The 19,276-nt window shown below is 43.8% G+C and overlaps 1 protein-coding gene across 1 annotated transcript; it reads left to right on the top strand.

Annotated features, from left to right (window-relative positions):
• The first annotated feature begins 746 nt into the window (after nucleotides 1-746).
• Nucleotides 747-1,131, top strand: LOC129634956 (cAMP-regulated phosphoprotein 19-like). The gene has a single exon (XM_055557471.1). It carries the CDS (start codon nucleotides 773-775, stop codon nucleotides 1,109-1,111), a length of 339 nt encoding a protein of 112 aa, XP_055413446.1. The 5' UTR covers nucleotides 747-772; the 3' UTR covers nucleotides 1,112-1,131.
• Nucleotides 1,132-19,276: the final 18,145 nt, after the last annotated feature.

Consider the following 19,276-nt stretch of genomic DNA (forward strand, 5'->3'; position numbering starts at 1 on the left):
CAGAGCACTCCTTATCTCTTAGTATCCATCTCATTCCCCACCTGCACTCCTGCAGGGACCAGCAATTCCTTTCACCTACTCAGAGCTTCAACAACCCTGGAGTAAATGACTCAGACTTCAGCAGTGAACACTTCCCGCTTGTCCTCCTGCTAACATTGGGTGGGTCTCCACCTGCCTTCCCTGTGAGATGGTGGCTTAGCAGGAACCGACTTCCCAGATGAACAGCTACTAATACTTCCTGTGTTTTTTAAGTTATAAAGGCAAGACAGCTACATTACAGAAAATGTTAGAAAAGCAAGAAAAAATTACTCGCAACTTCAACGTCCTGCCCTGCCAGCTCATTCTTCTCATCTTTGTGTTTTTCCCCCAAACCTACACCTTAAAAAAAAAAGAAAAGAAAAGAAAGAAAGAAACCTGTTAAGAGTCATGTTTTCCATTTAATTTTGAATGTTGCAGCACATGCTTTTGTCATAATTATCTTTTTCCTAATGAACACATAGCAGCATGGAGTACTTGAACCACATTTTCTGTAATTGTTACTCCGCTGTCTGGCATTTAAGTGGTTTCCAGCTTTCCTCTGCTGTAAACTTCTTCCTGCCTAGAGATCTGCCCACAAGCAGAACTGCTTTCTCAGGACAAAGTCCTGGGAGAGAAATAACTGGGACGGAAGGTATGGGTATTTTATGGTTCTGGATATGCATCCTTTGTCAACTGATCACAGTGACTTTAAAAAATTTGAAATTGTGGGAGAAGCGGAGTAAGAGGGAGCAGTATGTCTGCGGAAGTCCCTGAGGCAGCCTCTGCAGAGGAACAGAAGGAAATGAAAGATAAAGTGACTAGTCCAGAGAAAGCTGAAGAAGCAAAATTAAAAGCAAGGTATCCTCATCTGGGACAAAAGCCTGGAGGTTCCGATTTTTTAAGGAAACGATTGCAGAAAGGGCAAAAATATTTTGATTCTGGGGATTACAACATGGCTAAAGCAAAAATGAAGAACAAGCAACTTCCTACTGCAACCCTGGATAAGACAGAGGTCACTGGTGACCACATTCCCACTCCACAGGACCTTCCTCAACGGACACCATCTCTTGTTGCTAGCAAACTGGCTGGCTGATTAAAAAGAGCTGAACTGCATGAATCTTCCAATTCCCATTATTTCTCAATATGTTACTCCTCTGCTTTTAATTTCCTTTTACTCCCTATGTCATTTGAGAGTGATGGCTTTGCAGGTAGCGGTAGTGTGTGCTGCTATTTTAAGGGAATATACATGTGTAGAGTTTTTGATTAGTTTAACAGTGCACTGATGAAAAGAACATGTTAGAGCAACATAAAGTAATCTACTTGAAAATAATTATATATATTACCTAACTCCTAGTGTAGGGATGGATCCAACAAGTAACTAACAAGTTTTGCAGTTTTAATGTTGGCTCTTTAATTCATCTCAATTATAGCTTTGTATGTTACTCTTATTTAATATAACCTCTACTGTTGGTTTCTTCTGGATTTTCCTTTTGGGTTTTGTAAACAGAAGTTTAAGACCACAAGTTAGAAGAGAGGTCACATATTTCAAACACAAATAAATGGGGCTCCAAAAGATTTGTATCCTGTGCTTGAACGTGAATGGCCTTAAATATGTTTCAGCTTTAACAACAGAATTTTACTTGGGCAATATTTGCCCATTCTGGTGTAACTTACGTGACTCTGTTGCTTAACAGCTGCTTTTGAAGCTAGTATTCTTATTCAGTTCTATAGTATTCAGAATACCTTTTGTCATTGAAGATGTGAATGAAGTGTGCATGTGCATCGACTGTTGAATTCACTTTTGTGCCATTTTTGTAAATACAATAGTTTTGCACAACCTCAAAAAAAAATTGAAATTGTGATTGTAATAGCTGCTATTGTTGTTATTATGAGCATATAAGTTGACTGATGTAGAAAATATGGAGGGAAGCAAATCAAAACCACCCATATTTTACCCAGCTAAGGACAATCATTCGGAGAAGGCAATGGCAAGCCACTCCAGTACTCTTGCCTAGAAAATCCCATGGATGGAGGAGCCTGGTAGGCTGCAGTCCATGGGGTCGCTACGAGTCAGATGTGACTGAGCGACTTCACTTTCACTTTTCACTTTCACGCAGTGGAGAAGGAAATGGCAACCCACTCCAGTGTTCTTGCCTGGAGAATCCCAGGGACGGCAGAGCCTGGTGGCTGTCGTCTATGGGGTCACACAGAGTCGGACACGACTGAAGCAACTTAGCAAGGACAATCATTATCAGTAACATATTGGTATATTCCTTTCCTGTATTTATTTTTCTTTATGTAACCTTACGGGTTTTTTTGGTTTGTTTCAGTGCATGTGTGAATTAACATAATTCTGATGATACTCTAAATAAATTGGAGATGACAGTTTTCCTTGAGCATTACAACTAAGCATTTTCCAGTTTATTGCTCACTCTTCATAAGTTATCAAGTTTAAGAAATGCATCATTTCCCACAAGGTAGATGGATCCTCATTTACTTGCCCATTATCCTATTTGGGGACACTTTAACTGATATCAAATTTTTGCTTTTAAAAACATTTTTCTTGAATAAATTTGCAAATTATGATCTAAAAAGCAATTTGTAAGTTAGGAAAATTGAAAATTATGGATACTCATGATAGAAGACTTGACTAATTGGTCTTAATTGTGGAACAGATTAATTTAAAAATGCTTTTCTAGACTCATGATTGGAATTTAAGTAACCAAGGGTGTTTTGGGGTTTTCTTTCATTTTTAACTTAAAAAATTTTTCTTTTTATTTATTTGTCTGTGCTGGTTCTTAGTTGCAACACACAAGACCTTTAGTAGTGGCGTGCATGACCTAGTTCCCCAACCAGGAATTGAACCCAGGCCCCATGCATTGGGAGTTTGGAGTCTTAGCCAGTGGACCTCCAGGGAAGTTCTTGTTTTGTTCCATCCATTGGAACCTGAGACACTTGGTTTTCCAATGGCTTTGCCTCTTGCTGTGTGACTGGGCAAGTTACACAGCCCCTTGGGACTGGATAAAATGAGCAAGCTAGATGATATTGGCCCTGGTGCCTGGGGCCCAGGCTGGTTCCTTGTCCTGAGCCTACACCTTTGTAAATGGGGCCTTCATTAAGGCTCGTCAGTCACCAGGTGTCAGCTGTCACCTGCTTCCTTCCTCCCCGAGTCACAGGGCAACCTGGGGGCATGCACTGTAGAGTCTGCAGGCTCCAGGGTGGCTGGCAGCAGTGCCTTAGAACTGAAGTGTGTTTGATTAACCATTAAAAATGACTGATGTTGCTTCCTATGTACAGACACTCTGAAATAATCAAAACTCTTGTTAGGATGAAGGGGAAAAAAATCCTTAGGGGTAGAACAAGATGATAACATGTTATTATTTGTATAAAAATAAAATAGAGAGCCAGACACTCGTCTGAAAAATACGTAAAGAGCTGGGGACACAGAGGGAAGCAAAGGGCCTCACGGTGACCAGTGGGCATCACAAGAAGCGTGGATGCTTGCTTCTCAGATAGTCACTTTATTTTACACATAGGTAAGAGTTTGCTCGTTGAAGAGGCCAGCTGGTGAATGACACAGACATGGCTGGATGAAGTGGAGCTGGTTTTCCCAAACGCTTCCTGGGCCCCTGGGCTGACCTGTATCTGAGAGCTCACCTCCTTACCTCTTCACGCCTGACCCCTGCTCAGCCTCACCAACAGACCAGCAAGGGCTGAACCATCAGAAACTACAGCTAAAAAGAGAGATGGACAGAGAGAAGGAGTAGGGATATAGAGGGAAGGGAGTGAGAAAAAGAAAGAAAAGTGGCCATCGTCTGAACAACCAGAAAGAACTTGGCAAAATTTTGATGATGTTCCATTTACAATGAGCCTTTGCATATGATATTCTTTAAAGCAGCCTGCCTTCCGGATGTCTTTCTGTCTCTTAGCAACTCAGAACGGCAAGGCACTATGCCTGCATAGGATAAGAGCTGGGATCCCAGTTGGCCCAGGCTCCAGTCCCAGCCCCATCCCTCCAGCACAGCAACCGGTGGCCAGCCACCAGTCCCCAGGAGCACTGGGCACCAGAGCCCCCGAGAGAGCTCACCCCCTGAAACGAGCCACTTCAACTACCGGACAAGGCTTTGGAGTAAAGGCCTGGGATGGAAGATAAGAAGGAGCAGAGTCAACATTTCCAGATGTCTTTTTCCTATCTGTTGGGATTAATCTTCAGTGACAGAGCAATTAAACTGCACAGAACACGTGGGGAATGGATATGAAGCAGGTGTTCTGAATAATACGGGGAGGCAGAGGGGACTTCGGGGACTGCATGGAGTGCCCAGAGTCCCACCCGAGGCAGGGGGCAGAGGGGACCCTTGAAGACAACCAGTCTCCTGGAACTTGAACACCACTCACTGCTTTTGAATCTTCTGGCTGGTACTTTGTCAGCCTCCCCTGTTCAAGAGGCTGGTTGGAAGACAGTTGCTTTCTTGCTCTCTCTCCACTTTTCAGCTAGAGTCAGGAACTCTAAGCAGCAGGCAAGGTTGGTTTGATCACAGAAAAGTTCTCTTCTGTCTTCCTCCCTACTGCCTCCTGCCACTATAAGGACCTGAGCTAGTCACCATCTCCAAGTCTTTTTTTTCATATTTATTTATTTATTTTTGGCTGTGTCGGGTCCTAATCATGATGCAGCAGTTGTGGTGCACATGCTAAGTTGCCCCCAAGGCATGTGGGATCCTAGTTCCCCAACCAGAGATCAAACCCGTGTTCCCTGCATTAGAAAGCAGATACTTGACCACTGGATCATCAGGGAAGTCCCTCCAAGTCTTTTTTACCCCTGAAAAATGACTCAGGAACCAGAGATTAAAATGTTGTCTTTGTAGTAACAACCGATGCTTTAGAGTACCTTGCCAAGTGCCAGGTCCCAGGTTCAGTGCTTTATGGGTAATACCCCATCTGATACTCATGACCCAATCAGTTCAGTCACTCAGTCATGTCCGACTCTTTGTGAACCCATGAACCACAGCACTTCAGGCCTCCCTGTCCATCACCAACTCCTGGAGTCCGCCCAAACCCATGTCCATTGAGTCCATGATGCTATCCAACCATCTCATCCTCTGTCATCCCCTTCTCCTCCTGCCCTCAATCTTTCCCAGCATCAGGGTCTTTTCAAATGCGTCAGCTTTTCACATCAGGTGGCCAAAGCATTGGAGTTTCAGCTTTAACATCAGCCCTTCCAATGAACACCCAGGACTGATCTCCTTTAGGATGGACTGGTTGGATCTCCTTGCTGTCCAAGAGACTCTCAAGAGTCTTCTCCAACACCACAATTCAAAAGCATCAACTCTTCGGTGCTCAGCTTTCTTTATAGTCCAACTCTCACATTCATACATGGCTACTGGAAAAACCATAGCCTTGACTAGACGGACCTTTGTTGACAAAGTAATGTCTCTGCTTTTGAATATGCTGTCTAGGTTGGTCATAACTTTCCTTCCAAGGAGTAAGCGTCTTTTAATTTCATGGCTGCAATCACCATCTGCAGTGATTTTGGAGCCCAGAAAAATAAAGTCAGCCACTGTTTCCACTGTTTACCCACCTACTTGCCATGAAGTGATGGGACCAGATGCCATGATCTTAGTTTTCTGAATGTTGAGCTTTAAGCCAACTTTTTCACTCTCTTCTTTCACTTTCATCAAGAGGCCCTTTAGTTCTTCTTCACTTTCTGCCATAAGGGTGGTGGTCTTCTGCATATCTGAGGTTATTGAGATTTCTCCCAGCAATCTTGATTCCAGCTTGTGCTTCCTCCAGCCCAGCATTTCTCATGATGTACTCTGCATATAAGTTAAATAAGCAGGGTGACAATATACAGCCTTGATGTACTCCTTTTCCTATTTGGAATCAGTCTATTGTTCCATGTCCAGTTCTAACTGTGGCTTCCTGACCTGCATACAGGTTTCTCAAGAGGCAGGTCAGGTGGTCTGGTATTCCCATCTCTTTCAGAATTTTCCAGAGTTTATTGTGATCCACACAGTCAAAGGCTTTGGCATAGTCAATAAAGCAGAAATGGATGTTTTTCTGGAACTCTCTTGCTTTTTCTGTGATCCAGCAGATGTTGGCAATTTGATCTCTGGTTCCTCTGCCTTTTCTAAAACCAGCTTGAACATCTGGAAGTTCACGGTTCAGGTCTTGCTAAAGCCTGGCTTGGAGAATTTTGAGCATTACTTTACTAGCGTGTGAGATGAGTGCAATTGTGCGGTAGTTTGAACATTCTTTGGCATTGCCTTTCTTTGGGATTGGAATGAAAACTGACTTTTTCCAGTCCTGTGGCCACTGCTGAGTTTTCCAAATTTGCTGACATATTAAGTGCAGCACTTTCACCGCATCATCTTTCAGGATTTGAAATAGCTCAACTGGAATTTCATCACCTCCACTAGCTTTGTACGACCCTATCAAGTAAACACAATTATGTATCCCTGGTGTATTGGTGCAGAAATAGGCACAGAGAGGTTGAATGACTTGCACAAAATCACACAGCAGGCTAGACTTCAAGACAGGCAGACTAGGAATGTGTTTCCTTAAGGACAGTAATGCATCTCATTAATGAGAAAGTTGATCAAGAGGACACAGTCTAGATCTGTGGCCAAGAGACTCCTTAACGCCCCATTCTTAAATTAGACTGGCCTAGCCAGTCATGTCAGAGGGGGTGGAGAAGGGGCCCTTGGGCACATCTCACAGAGTGAGCAGAGGACACCTGCATCCCAAATGAAAGAAAATCTGAAATCAAGGAGGCAGGTCATCCAAGTAGGAAGAGGTGAAATGTGAGGACCTGAGAGGCTGTTTCTTAATTCAGTTTCCACTTTCCACTGGTTCTGAAGAATAATCTATAGATGTGCCATGTTACTATATTTCCTCAAATCTCAAATAGCATCAGTGTAGCTCACACCATTGCATGTACCTCTAAGAAAAAGAAACATACTCTTTTCTCATCATCTGTAAGATGCATCCCAATTTCAAAAACAGTAATATGTGAGAAAAGAAACAAATGTCTCTGAATCAATGAATTATGGTAAAAAGGTTTCAGGGTGAAATGGGGTTGGGAAAACTTTTGAGTTAAACAGGCCTCTTTATTGCCAGACCTTTTATTATGCTCGTGTGAGCTCCGAGTCTCTAAGAAGGGGTAAGTAATGAGTGTTTCCCATGGGTGTTGGTCCAAAGAACCTTTTCTCTCAGAGTGTGCCAGAAAAGGGGCCATCTGCAGAGCCAACTCAGGAAAACCTCTTTTAAGAAAAAGAGGAGCGTGTGGAGGCTGAGCAAAAATCCAAGAGTATCTAAATCTGAAGAGAAAAGATCAAACATTGGAAGAAAGACCTCGAAAGAAGACTTTGGGAGGGAACTGAGGTGAGGGTAAGGGAAGGAAGAAAAGATGAGAAACACAGGAGGCTGGCTCTCAAAAAGAAATCCAAGCTCTGCCCTAACTGAGAGGGACTATAACTCTCCATCCCCTAATGTGGGGCTGGGCCTGGGGACCCGCTCCCAGACAGTCCTATATGGAAAAGTGGGGGCAGGGAGAGAAACCTGACGAGAACCGCCCCAGCATGTGTCCAAGATTAATATCAACAGTGGTGAGTCATATTGGTATTTTCCACTCTTGATGAGATATGATGAAAATGTCATTTTCCTCTGTGATGTTTCTCCCCCAGACTCATAGTCCCAGTCTAACCACGAGAAAAACCTCAGACAAATCCCAATAGAGGATCATCTTACTACACACTGACTGTTATTGCAGTTTAGTCGCTAAGTCGTGTCCGACCCTTTTGTGACTCCATGGATTGTAACTTGCCAGGCTCCTCTGTCCATGGGATTTCCCAGGCAAGAGTACTGGAGTGGGTTGCCATTTCCTTTTCCAGGGGATCTTCCTGACCCAAGAATCAAACGCATGTCTTCTGCACTGGCAGGCAGATTCTCTACCACTGAGCCACTAGGGAAGCCCATTTACCTGACTAGAATCCTCAAAATTGTCAATATCGGGATTTTCCTGTGGTCTAGGGGCTAGGGCTTCATGCTTCCAATGCAGAGGGCACAAGTTCAATCCCTGGTCAGAGAACTAAGATCCTGCATGCTGAGCACAGCTCGGCAAGAAACAACAAAACTGTCAAAAATCATCAAAAACAAGGCAGGAAGAGAGATTGTGTCAGCCAAGAGGAGCCCAAGAGACGTGATGGTGGTGGTGGTTTAGTCGCTAAGTCATGCCTGACTCTTGTGACCCCATGAATTGTAGCCTACAAGGCTCCTATGTCCGTGGGATTTTCCAGGCAAGAATAGTGGAGTGGGTTGCCATTTCCTTCTCCAGAGACATGATAACTGACTGTAACATGGGATCCTATCTCCTTAGTAAAAACTAAGGATGTCTGAACATGGGCTTTAGTTAAAAATGATGTATTGGTGTTGCTTCACTATCTGTAATACATGTACCTCACTAATAATGTAAGATGTTAATAGGGGAAACTCAGGGGGTAAGGGGATACTTGGAAATTCACTGTACTATCTGCTCGATTTTCTGTAAATCAAAACTGTTGTAAAAAAAAATAAAGCCTACTAATAAAAGAAAAGAAAGAAGGAAAGAATCCAGTGAGACGTTTACCTGCCATGTGGGTAAAAAAGAAAGGACAGTGCTGCTTGAATGAAACTGGAAATTGTTCACCCTGACGTAGACCTTTCATGATTCAGCCAAATCTTCCGCTGAGCTGTCAGAACTCTTTGGAGCAAAATGAACTAGACAGTGGTCATGAACATGACCATGTTTTCTGATCCCCAAATTCATTCAAGGGACCTGAAGACAGGAATCAGGACTCTTGTATAAAATCTAGGATTGACAGTTGGGTGTATTTATTACTCAAGTGGAAAAGAAACAAATAGGCTACCGAGGTAGCAGTGAGAGATTTCAACTTGGCCAAGAACAGCTGCAAAACTCTGTTGGAAATGGAGAAAAGCAAATTAGCACTTAAGAAAGGGAAATGGTGTGGGTTCTCAAATATTTATCCCAACTAGACCTTGATCCTGGTAAATGCACAATAAATATTTATTGATTACTGTTGACTTGATTCCTCCCACAAATATTTCTGAAATATTGCAAACACTGAGTGAAGGCCTGGGGAGGTCACCCAGATTTAAAAAATGGGGGATCTTGCCAGCCTAGAATCCAGAAACTGTGTTTCATCAATTCCCAGACACATGCCTTAAAAATTTTCAGCATCTCTGTAATGTGGGCACTTCTCACAGTTGTTGCTCACAAGTGGCAGTGTGGTCACCAACCTGGACACAATCCCACTTGGCTATCATGTTCATACTGCATCACCTTCCACTGAATTATACACATGGTTGGTTCTATACATGCAAGGTCTATTTACCATTTAAAACATCGTCAAAAAGATGACAATCTGATTCAGTATGGAAACAAACAGTATGGGCACAGGAAGGCAGGGAAATGGGGCAGTGGGGCAGAAATATAACAGCAGAGTAGCAATTATCAGTCTTGAGAGGAATGACCACAATTCTGTATTTTCCTGCAAAGCTATAACAAAGTGCTTATAGTAGTTAAGAAAGGATGTAGAAGAAGCAGAATTCCACTAAGCTGTGTTGTCACTGAGAAGTGTCCAAAGGACGGCAGACCACACACCAAGCAACAACACAAGGGAGCTTAGAGGAAACTGAGTCCCAGGGAAGGATGAAGGCAGTGGGACACTGACCACAAAAGCTGGTGTGAACGATGCCCTGGAGCAACGGCTGCCCAACATCCAGCCACCAGGCAACTGCTGCCTTTGGCTGAACTTCTAACAAGTGCAATTCATCTGAAAGTGAAAAAAAGTGAAAGCCACTCAGTCGTGTGTGGCTTGCAGCATGAATTGCAGCACGCCAGGCCACCCTGTCCATCAGCAACTCCCAGAGTTCACTCAGACTCATGTCCATCGAGTCAGTGATGCCATCCAGCCATCTCATCCTCTGTCGTCCCCTTCTCCTCCTGCCATGAATCGCAGCACACCAGGCCTCCCTGTCCATCACCAACTCCCGGAGTTCACTCAGACTCATGTCCATCGAGTCAGTGATGCCATCCAGCCATCTCATCCTCTGTCATCCCCTTCTCCTCCTGTCCCAAATCCCTCCCAGCATCAGGATCTTTTCCAATGAGTCAACTCTTCGCATGAGGTGGCCAAAGTATTGGAGTTTCAGCTTTAGCATCAGTCCTTCCAAAGAACACCCAGGACTGATCTCCTTTAGGATGGACTGGTTGGATCTCCTTGCTGTCCAAGGGACTCTCAAAAGTCTTCTCCAACACCACAGTTCAAAAGCATCAATTCTTTGGCACTCAGCTTTCTTCACAGTCCAACTCTCACATCCATACATGACTACTGGAAAAACCATAGCCTTGACTAGACAGACCTTTGTTGACAAAGTAATGTCTCTGCTTTTGAATATGCTATCTAGGTTGGTCATAACTTTCCTTCCAAGGAGTAAGCGTCTTTTAATTTCATGGCTGCAATCACCATCTGCAGTGATTTTGGAGCCCCCAAAAATAAAGTCAGCCACTGTTTCCACTGTTTAACCATCTACTTGCCATGAAATGATGGGACCAGATGCCATGATCTTAGTTTTCTGAATGTTGAGCTTTAAGCCAACTTTTTCACTCTCCACTTTCACTTTCACTTTCATCAAGAGGCTTTTGAGTTCCTCTTCACTTTCTGCCATAAGGGTGGTGTCATCTGCATATCTGAGGTTATTGATATTTCTCCCAGCAATCTTGATTCCAGCTTGTGTTTCTTCCAGTCCAGTGTTTTTCATGATGTACTCTGCATATAAGTTAAATAAGCAGGGTGACAATATACAGCCTTGACGTACTCCTTTACCTATTTGGAACCAGTCTGTTGTTCCATGTCCAGTTCTAACTGTGGCTTCCTGACCTGCATACAGGTTTCTCAAGAGGCAGGTCAGGTGGTCTGGTATTCCCATCTCTTTCAGAATTTTCCACAGTTTTTTGTGATCCACACAGTCGAAGGCTTTGGCATGGTCAATAAAGCAGAAATGGATGTTTTTCTGGAACTCTCTTGCTTTTTCGATGATCCAGCAGATGTTGGCAATTTGATCTCTGGTTCCTCTGCCTTTTCTAAAACCAGCTTGAACATCTGGAAGTTCACGGTTCAGGTCTTGCTAAAGCCTGGCTTGGAGAATTTTGAGCATTACTTTACTAGCGTGTGAGATGAGTGCAATTGTGCGGTAGTTTGAACATTCTTTGGCATTGCCTTTCTTTGGGATTGGAATGAACACTGACCTTTTCCAGTCCTGTGGCCACTGCTGAGTTTTCCAAATTTGTTGGCATATTGAGTGCAGCACTTTCACAGCATCATCTTCCAGGATTTAAAATAGCTCAACTGGAATTCCATCACCTCCACTAGCTTAGTTCGTAGTGATGCTTTCTAAGGTCCACTTGACTTCACATTCCAGGATGTCTGGCTCTAGGTGAGTGATCACATCATCGTGATTATTTTGGTTGTGATCTTTTTTGTACAGTTCTTCTGTGTATTCTGGCTACCTCTTCTTAATATCTTCTGCTTCTGTTAGGTCCATACCATTTCTGTCCTTTATCGAGCCCATCTTTGCATGAAATGTTCGCTTGGTATCTCTAATTTTCTTGAAGAGATCTCTAGTCTTTCCCATTCTGTTGTTTTCCTCTATTTCTTTGCATTGATCACTGAGGAAGGCTTTCTTATCTCTCCTTGCTATTCTTTGGAACTCTGCATTCAGATGCTTATATCTTTCCTTTTCTCCTATGCTTTTCACTTCTCTTCTTTTCACAGCTATTTGTAAAGCCTACTCAGACAACCATTTTATTTTTGCATTTCTTTTCTTAGTTGTACATAAACAATAATGTTTCTTACCATGGGTACTATCTTTGATTTGCTAAGATCTGCTGTGTGTAATGAAGGAGGAGAAGGAACTATCTTCGGGTAGGAAAGATTACATTCATGATAAGCTTAGTTTTGAGAACTCTAAAGGCATTAGACGGAGAAGGAAATGGCAACCTACTCCAGTATTCTTGCCTGGAGAATCCCAGGGACGGAGGAGCCTGTTGGGTGCTGTCTATGGGGTTGCACAGAGTGGGACACGACTGACACAACTTAGCAGCAAAGACATTAGAATTGAGGTAACATACTGGGCATTAGTAGCCACTAACATGACAAAAAGGAGACAGTCATTGCCTCCTGACTGAAGCCCACAGCCCCATCCCTATGGCGGCCCTGCTGAAAAAAATCAAGCATGAGGCAGATCAGATCTTGAGATCCAGCTTATAGGAACCACACAGGGCAAAGGAAACAGGATAAACAGCCCAGTTTTTTCAATAAATACATTTTGAGAAAAAATAAGAGATAAGGGAATCTTGATTCAAATGAGTTTAGAAGACATACCATGGGCTTAATGTTGGTTCACTTGCAAGGAATAGAGCAAGAAAAGGGGAAGATAGTAACTTCATGGTGGAGAAGCCAAGAGACACTACATACCCGAGATAGGAAAATGAGCATCACCAGGGATGTCCTGTGGCTGTTACCCACCCCTGATGAGGTGTGATGGGGCACTCTGCCTCTGTGCTGTCATTACCAAACCCACATCCCCAGTCTGATCATGACACAAACCTCAGACAAACCCAGACTAGGGGACCCGCTACAGGATACCCGGCCAGTACTCCTCAAGACTGTCCAGGTCATGAAAAAGGAAAAACTATCACAGAGCAGAGGAGCCTAAGAAAACATGATGACTAAATATATACAATGTGGTATCCAAGATGGACTGTGGTAACAGAAAAAGGGTATTAGTGAGAAAACTGGTGAAATCCCAGTAAAGTTGAGAGTTTAGTTACTAGTAAAGTATCAGTGTTCATTTCTTAGTTTTGACCAATGTCTCATGTAATGAAAAATGTTAATGTTAGAGCTACTTAGGTGAGGAGTACATGGGATGTCTCTGTACTGACTTTGCAACTTTTCTGTAAATATAAAATTATTCCAAAATAAAGTTTATTTTATTTTAAACAAAAGGCATACTGATCAACTGCAATACATGAACCTACATGAACCATGTTTTGATTTTGAATCAAACTAAAATAGTAAAAATGATTTTGATGAGACAATTGTAAATTTGAACACTGACTAGATTTTTGATGCTATTAAGGCACCATCACCCATTTAGTTGGAGGTGTGATGATGGCATTGTTGTTGTCTTTGTTGTTGTTGTTGTTTAGGCACTCAGTAAAGTCCCGACCCTTTTCGACCCCCTGGACTATAGCCCAGCAGTTCCTCTGTCCATGGGACTTCCCAGGCAAGAATACTGGAGTGGGTTGCCTTTTCGTTCTCTAGGGGGATTGTCCTGACCCAGGGATCTAACCCGAATTTCCTGCATTAGCAGGTGGATTATTTACCACTGAGCCACCAGGGAGGCACTGATGTTACCTTGAAAGTGAAAATGAAAGTTGCTCAGTCATGTCCAACTCTATGAGATTGTGTGGACTATACAGTCCATGGAATTCTCCAGGCCAGAATACTGGAGTGGGTAGCCTTTCCCTTCTCCAGGGGATCTTCCCAACCCAGAGATTGAACCCAGGTCTCCCACATTGGAGGCAGATTCTTTACCAGCTGAGCCACCAGGGAAGCCCCTTACAATCCAGAAATTTTGCTCTGGCTATGTAAACAAAAGGACCGAAAACAGATCCAAATAGATACTTGTACCCCCATGTTCATAGCAGCATTATTCACTGTAACTAAAAGGCAGAAACAATACAAATGTCCACTGATGAACGAAGAGATAAACAAAATGTGGTGTATCTACACAATGGAATATTAGTCAATTATAAAAAGGAAGGAAATTCTGACACATGCTACAACATAGATTGACTTTGGAGACATTAAGCTAAGTGAAATGAGCCAGACACAAAAAGACAAATGTTGTATGATCCCATTTATATGAGGTACCTAAAATAATAAAGTCACAGAGACAGAAAGTAAAATAATTGTTGCTCAGGGGCTGGGGGGAGGGAGGCTAGGAAGCTGTTTAGTGAGTACAGTAAGTACCTTACACATGAACCTTCAAGTTGCAAGCTTCAAAGACAAGATTGTGCCTTCACATGTCCAATCGCATAAGCAAGTTCAGGTGTCTGGCGTACACTGTCATGTGTCATGGTTGTGCTTTTGTGTTCTTTACTATACAGAACTATATAGAGTACAGTAGGGTAATATTTTTATTTCAACGCCAGGATGTCTGGAAGCAAGCATAAAAGCAGTGGTGTTGTAGCAGGTACTGACATTAAGAGAAAAAAAGAGCTTTTAATACTATCCAGACATCACTGGATTGTTTTTTCAAGAAGGTATATAGAGTTGAATCCAGCAAGGAACCAGAACCTGTGACATCAACGTTAGGCATGAGTGACATTGCAGCTTGCCTTTTGTCTCCTATTGCTGATAATCCTTCAGCTCTACCATCTCTCACCTTCTCTCCCTCCTCCAATCAGTAACTCTTCTTGCATGTTCAATTCCAGCCCCTGTATGCCAGTTCTTGTACTTTTCAAGGTACTGTACTGTAGGATTTTAAATGTTTTATTTTTTTGTGTTTGCTTTCTACGTATTATTTGTGTGAAAAGTATTATAAATCTATTACAGTACAGTATTACATAGTCAACTGTATTAGTTGGGTACCTCGGCTAACTTTGGTGGACTTACAAACCACTTGGACTTATGAACACACTCTTGGAGCAGAACTTATTCTTATGTAGGGGACTTTCTGAACAGAGTTTCAGTTTGGAAAGATAAAAATGCTCTGGCGGCAGATGGTAGTGATGGTTGCACAAGCGAAGCATGAGTCTCTTGAGGATACGGATTGGATTCTCAGTGGTGTGGGAGGGCACTGCAGGCAAAGTCTGTGACCAATGGCTCCAGGCTTGCTGAGTTAGCTGTGTCTTTGCCCATCCAGCTCCAGAACCAGTCCCAGACTAGGGGAGTCTCAGAGCCTTAGCCCACGCCGCTTCCCCATCCCCTCCTCCTTCTGAAGCCATCTTCCCATCACCAGACCTGGTGTGACCACGGGGAGGGGCTTTGGCTATTCTGGAGAGAAACATTTCAGCAGAGCACTGACAGCGGAGGCCAAGTGGCCAAGGAAGAGGGTCAGAGCGGGTGAATGAGTGGTGGGAATGAGGATGCTGGCAGAGTTGGACCAGGATTTTTTACGAAGGAGAGCTCACGGGCTTCTGGCTGGACGCCTGGCTTCCTTCTGCCCTGAACACCACATGTTGGGTGGCTTGATGTTGTCACGTCTCCTCTCTGTGACTCCATCTATCAAGAGGTGACAATGAGATGAGCTCCAAGCCTCCAGCTCAATGGTTATGACTCAATTCCCTCTCCTGGGGGAAGAACAATCTCTGAAGGCATTCTAAAGACCATCTTCCTCCCACACTCCAAGTGAAAATATAGAAAAGAAAGAAGCAAGGCTGGCAGGCTCAGGCCTGATGTGGATATGGGTCATATCCAGGGAGGGGCAGGGTCTGGATTTCTTCACCCTGTGGGCCAGACTTACAAGGAGCTGACGGCACAGGCTTGAAGAGGCAGGAGGGGAGAGCTCTGTCTCCCGCTCCTCCTTTTTCTCCCTCTGTCGTTCTACCTTGACCTCTTAGGTGCCATGATCCGGGGAGGTGATGGAGCCTGGGAACTCCATGGCTTCAAGGCACCGTGGGGCGAGCACATAGGTGCTTGGCAGCCTGCTAGCAACTTCCTGAGTCACTCGGATTCAAATTCACTCAGCTCCAGTCTGCAGCAGCTGACTAGCTGCTCCTGGAGGATCTTCCTTATTTTGTCATCCCAGGACTGAAATTGTACCAGGTAGCTCCCCCTTTGGGCAAATGACTTGGCAAACCAGGAACACCCATCTTATCCCCAGACCACAGCCAGCTCCTCTGTTTCAACGCTCACAAAGGGGCCTCTGCCCCAGCTGTGACTGGGAGGTTTTCTCTCTGAAACAGTGGTTGGCGTTAAAGCGACAGTTAAGGGCTGTTTGTGCTCCCAAAGAATCTCCACTTTGTTAATTTGCTTAATCGCCTGGAAAGCAAAGTCTCAGAGAAGCTGCCTGATGCAGACAGATTCTTTCCACCCCTCTGTTCAAACCAGATGAAGTCTTGGCCCACCAGACACTGGCCAGTCCCATAAGACCAGGGTTGCTGCCAGACACCTGGCCTGGGCCATAATGACCTCTTTCTAGAAGCTGTCCCCCCCTTTTAAAAATGAACAACTTGCATTCATCTTTTCAGGGTCCCAAGTTTTAATAAGATCCCCAGGCTCAGCTGGCTAGATTAGCAGGGCCATCCACACATTCATCAGCTTGATGAATCCATTCATTGCCCAACTATCTGCTGAGCAGTGACTGTGTACCAAGCACCGTTTTTAGCACTGAGAACATCCAGATGAGTAAAGCAGAGGCAACTTCCTGTCTTGGGGAACTGACGCTTTCATGCATGAATGAGATCATGAAGATGTTGGTCTCCAGATCTCTCCAGAGCTCTCCCCTCCACCCCAACCAAGCTGAAACCCTCTCATTTCATACCAACCCCCATGGCAAAAGCTATCTTGGCCACATTTATTGTGCATTTACTACATGCCAAGCACTACGCACATATTATCTGTTACACATATTATCTCATGAATCTCTACAACACCCTCTGAAGGTCATCCTCTCATAGCCCTGGTTTGTGGCTGAGGAAACCAAGGCACATATAGAGTTGCACAAGCTGGTAAGTTGCAGAGCCAGTATTTGAATCTAGGACATCTGACTGCAGAATCACAGTGGTAGTCATTAAGCCATTCCACCACGCTCATTTAGGTCAAATTCCTTTTTGCAGCGAATCACTGGGTCTGCTTTCCCTTAACATTCCATGGCACCAGAAAAATCTCTAGTGCTGGCCTAAGGACAAGGTTCGGCTATAAGTGACTGGAAGCCGCAAATCACAGAAGCTTGAAAAAGGAGTATGTTCCTTGAGGCTGGTGTGTCACTCCATGGTCAGGCTCCTTGTCTCTGGTTGCTCAGCCGTGTGTGGCTCAAGTGCATCTGAAGAACACAGGTGTGCTGAGGTGTGGATTATGCACATCTTGGCCAAACACCGCTGAGGATCTCATCAATAAAATTTATGTCTCCATTTGATTTTATTCTGTCCATCAGTTCACCTGGAAGGGGCTCCTATAATCCTCGGCCATACATTTTACAACTTGACTAAATCTGGACTCCTGTCTCTCCAAGCACAGTGCATGTCAGCCTGGGCATTCCTTACCTCTCTCTTGAGGTGGATTTTGTGCTTCTTGTGTCCAGAAGCAAATAAATCATGAAGATAAGAAAGTTTAAATAACACTGCAATCCTTCTAAAGGCACATGCTCATCTACTCCTGTTTTTTTTAATAGTCGCAAAGGCATGTATTTCAATTGCAAAAGAGTTTTTCCTCCACCTCCCCTCCATCCCACCTCCCCTTATGCAATGCAGCACTGAGTGGCTATGAGCAATTTGGGATCCGGCTAAGGAGAAGCTGAATTGGAGATACATTTAATTGGGAGTTAGTGGGATATCTTAGTGGGACATAATTCACAGTCACTTTTGGGTCATTGCTTGCACTCATGCTGTAGTAGTATCTTCTAGAAATACTCCTCCGACCCACTGGGCTGACTCATCAGATGAGGTGACCAAAAGGAGCAAGGTCAGAAGTGGTATCATATGATGAATCTGTCCTATAGTATCCAACCAGAAGCATGTGGATAGTGGAGGAGGAAGACTCAAAGAAGCTAGTCTGGAAAATTCTTTCAACTATCAAAACTAAAATATTAAGCATAACATGCAGTTCGAATGTCTTATAAAAAATGAAGGATTTTTTTCTGCCAGAAATAAATGAATAATGCAGCATATAAAATTATAAATGTATCACACTACTTTGCTCTTTAGTAAGAATCACACATAGAATTTGTAAGAATTTCTGTACTCTGCATGGCACATTATGTTTCTAGAAACACTGAGCATTTCTATGTATGAATTCATATGCTGAATGCATCACAACACATCAAGATTGTATCTTACCTTATCTGATGCATTTTGTCATGATGAAATTTGACAGTTCCAGAAGAAATGATACATACATCAGTGACGTAGTCATGAAGAAATGAACAAATGAAGGATATAATGCTATGAAAAGTCAAAGCGTTAGTTGCTCGGCTGTGTTCAACTCTTTGCCACCCTATGGACTATAGTCCTCCAGGCTCCTCTGTCCATGGACTTCCTCAGGCAAGAATACTGGACCAGTGACCAACCTAGATAGCATATTGAAAAGCAGAGACATTACTTTGCCAACAAAGGTCCGTCTAGTCAAGGCTATGGTTTTTCCAGTAGTCATGTATGGATGTGAGAGTTGGACTGTGAAGAAAGCTGAGCACCGAAGAATTGATGCTTTTGAACTGTGGTGTTGGAGAAGACTGTTGAGAGTCCCTTGGACTGCAAGGAGATCCAACCAGTCCATTCTGAAGGAGATCAGTCCTGGGTGTTCTTTGGAAGGAATGATGCTAAAGGTGAAACTCCAGTACTTTGGCCACCTCATGAGAAGAGTTGACTCATTGGAAAAGACTCTGATGCTGGGAGGGATTGGGGGCAGGAGGAGAAAATGACAGAGGATGAGATGGCTGGATGGCATCACTGACTCGATGGACGTGAGTCTGAGTGAACTCCGGGAGTTGGTGATGGACAGGGAGGCCTGGCGTGTTGCTATTCATGGGGTCGAAAAGAGTCTGACACAACTGAGCGACTGAACTGAACTCATATTAGAGATATCACACTGCTTCCTAGATTTAGTGACATTTAGGGCATTTTTCCGAAGGCAATGGCAACCCACTCCAGTACTCTTGCCTGAGGAATCCCATGGGCGGAGGAGCCTGGTGGGCTGCAGTCCATGGGGTCGCTAAGAGTCAGACACGACAGAGCGACTTCACTTTCACTTTTCACTTTCATACATTGGAGAAGGAAATGGCAACCTGCTCCAGTGTTCTTGCCTGGAGAATCCCAGGGACAGGGGAGCCTGGTGGGCTGTCGTCTATGGGGTCGCACAGAGTCGGACATGACTGAAGTGATTTAGCAGCAGCAGCAGCAGGGCATTTTTCAACTTTTTCAAGTTTGTGATTTGTTATCATTTCTTTCCTTATTATAAATAAATACTCACTTTTCACATTT

Source organism: Bubalus kerabau, chromosome 20, assembly GCF_029407905.1.
Source record: "Bubalus kerabau isolate K-KA32 ecotype Philippines breed swamp buffalo chromosome 20, PCC_UOA_SB_1v2, whole genome shotgun sequence".
Classification (NCBI taxonomy): domain Eukaryota; kingdom Metazoa; phylum Chordata; class Mammalia; order Artiodactyla; family Bovidae; genus Bubalus; species Bubalus kerabau.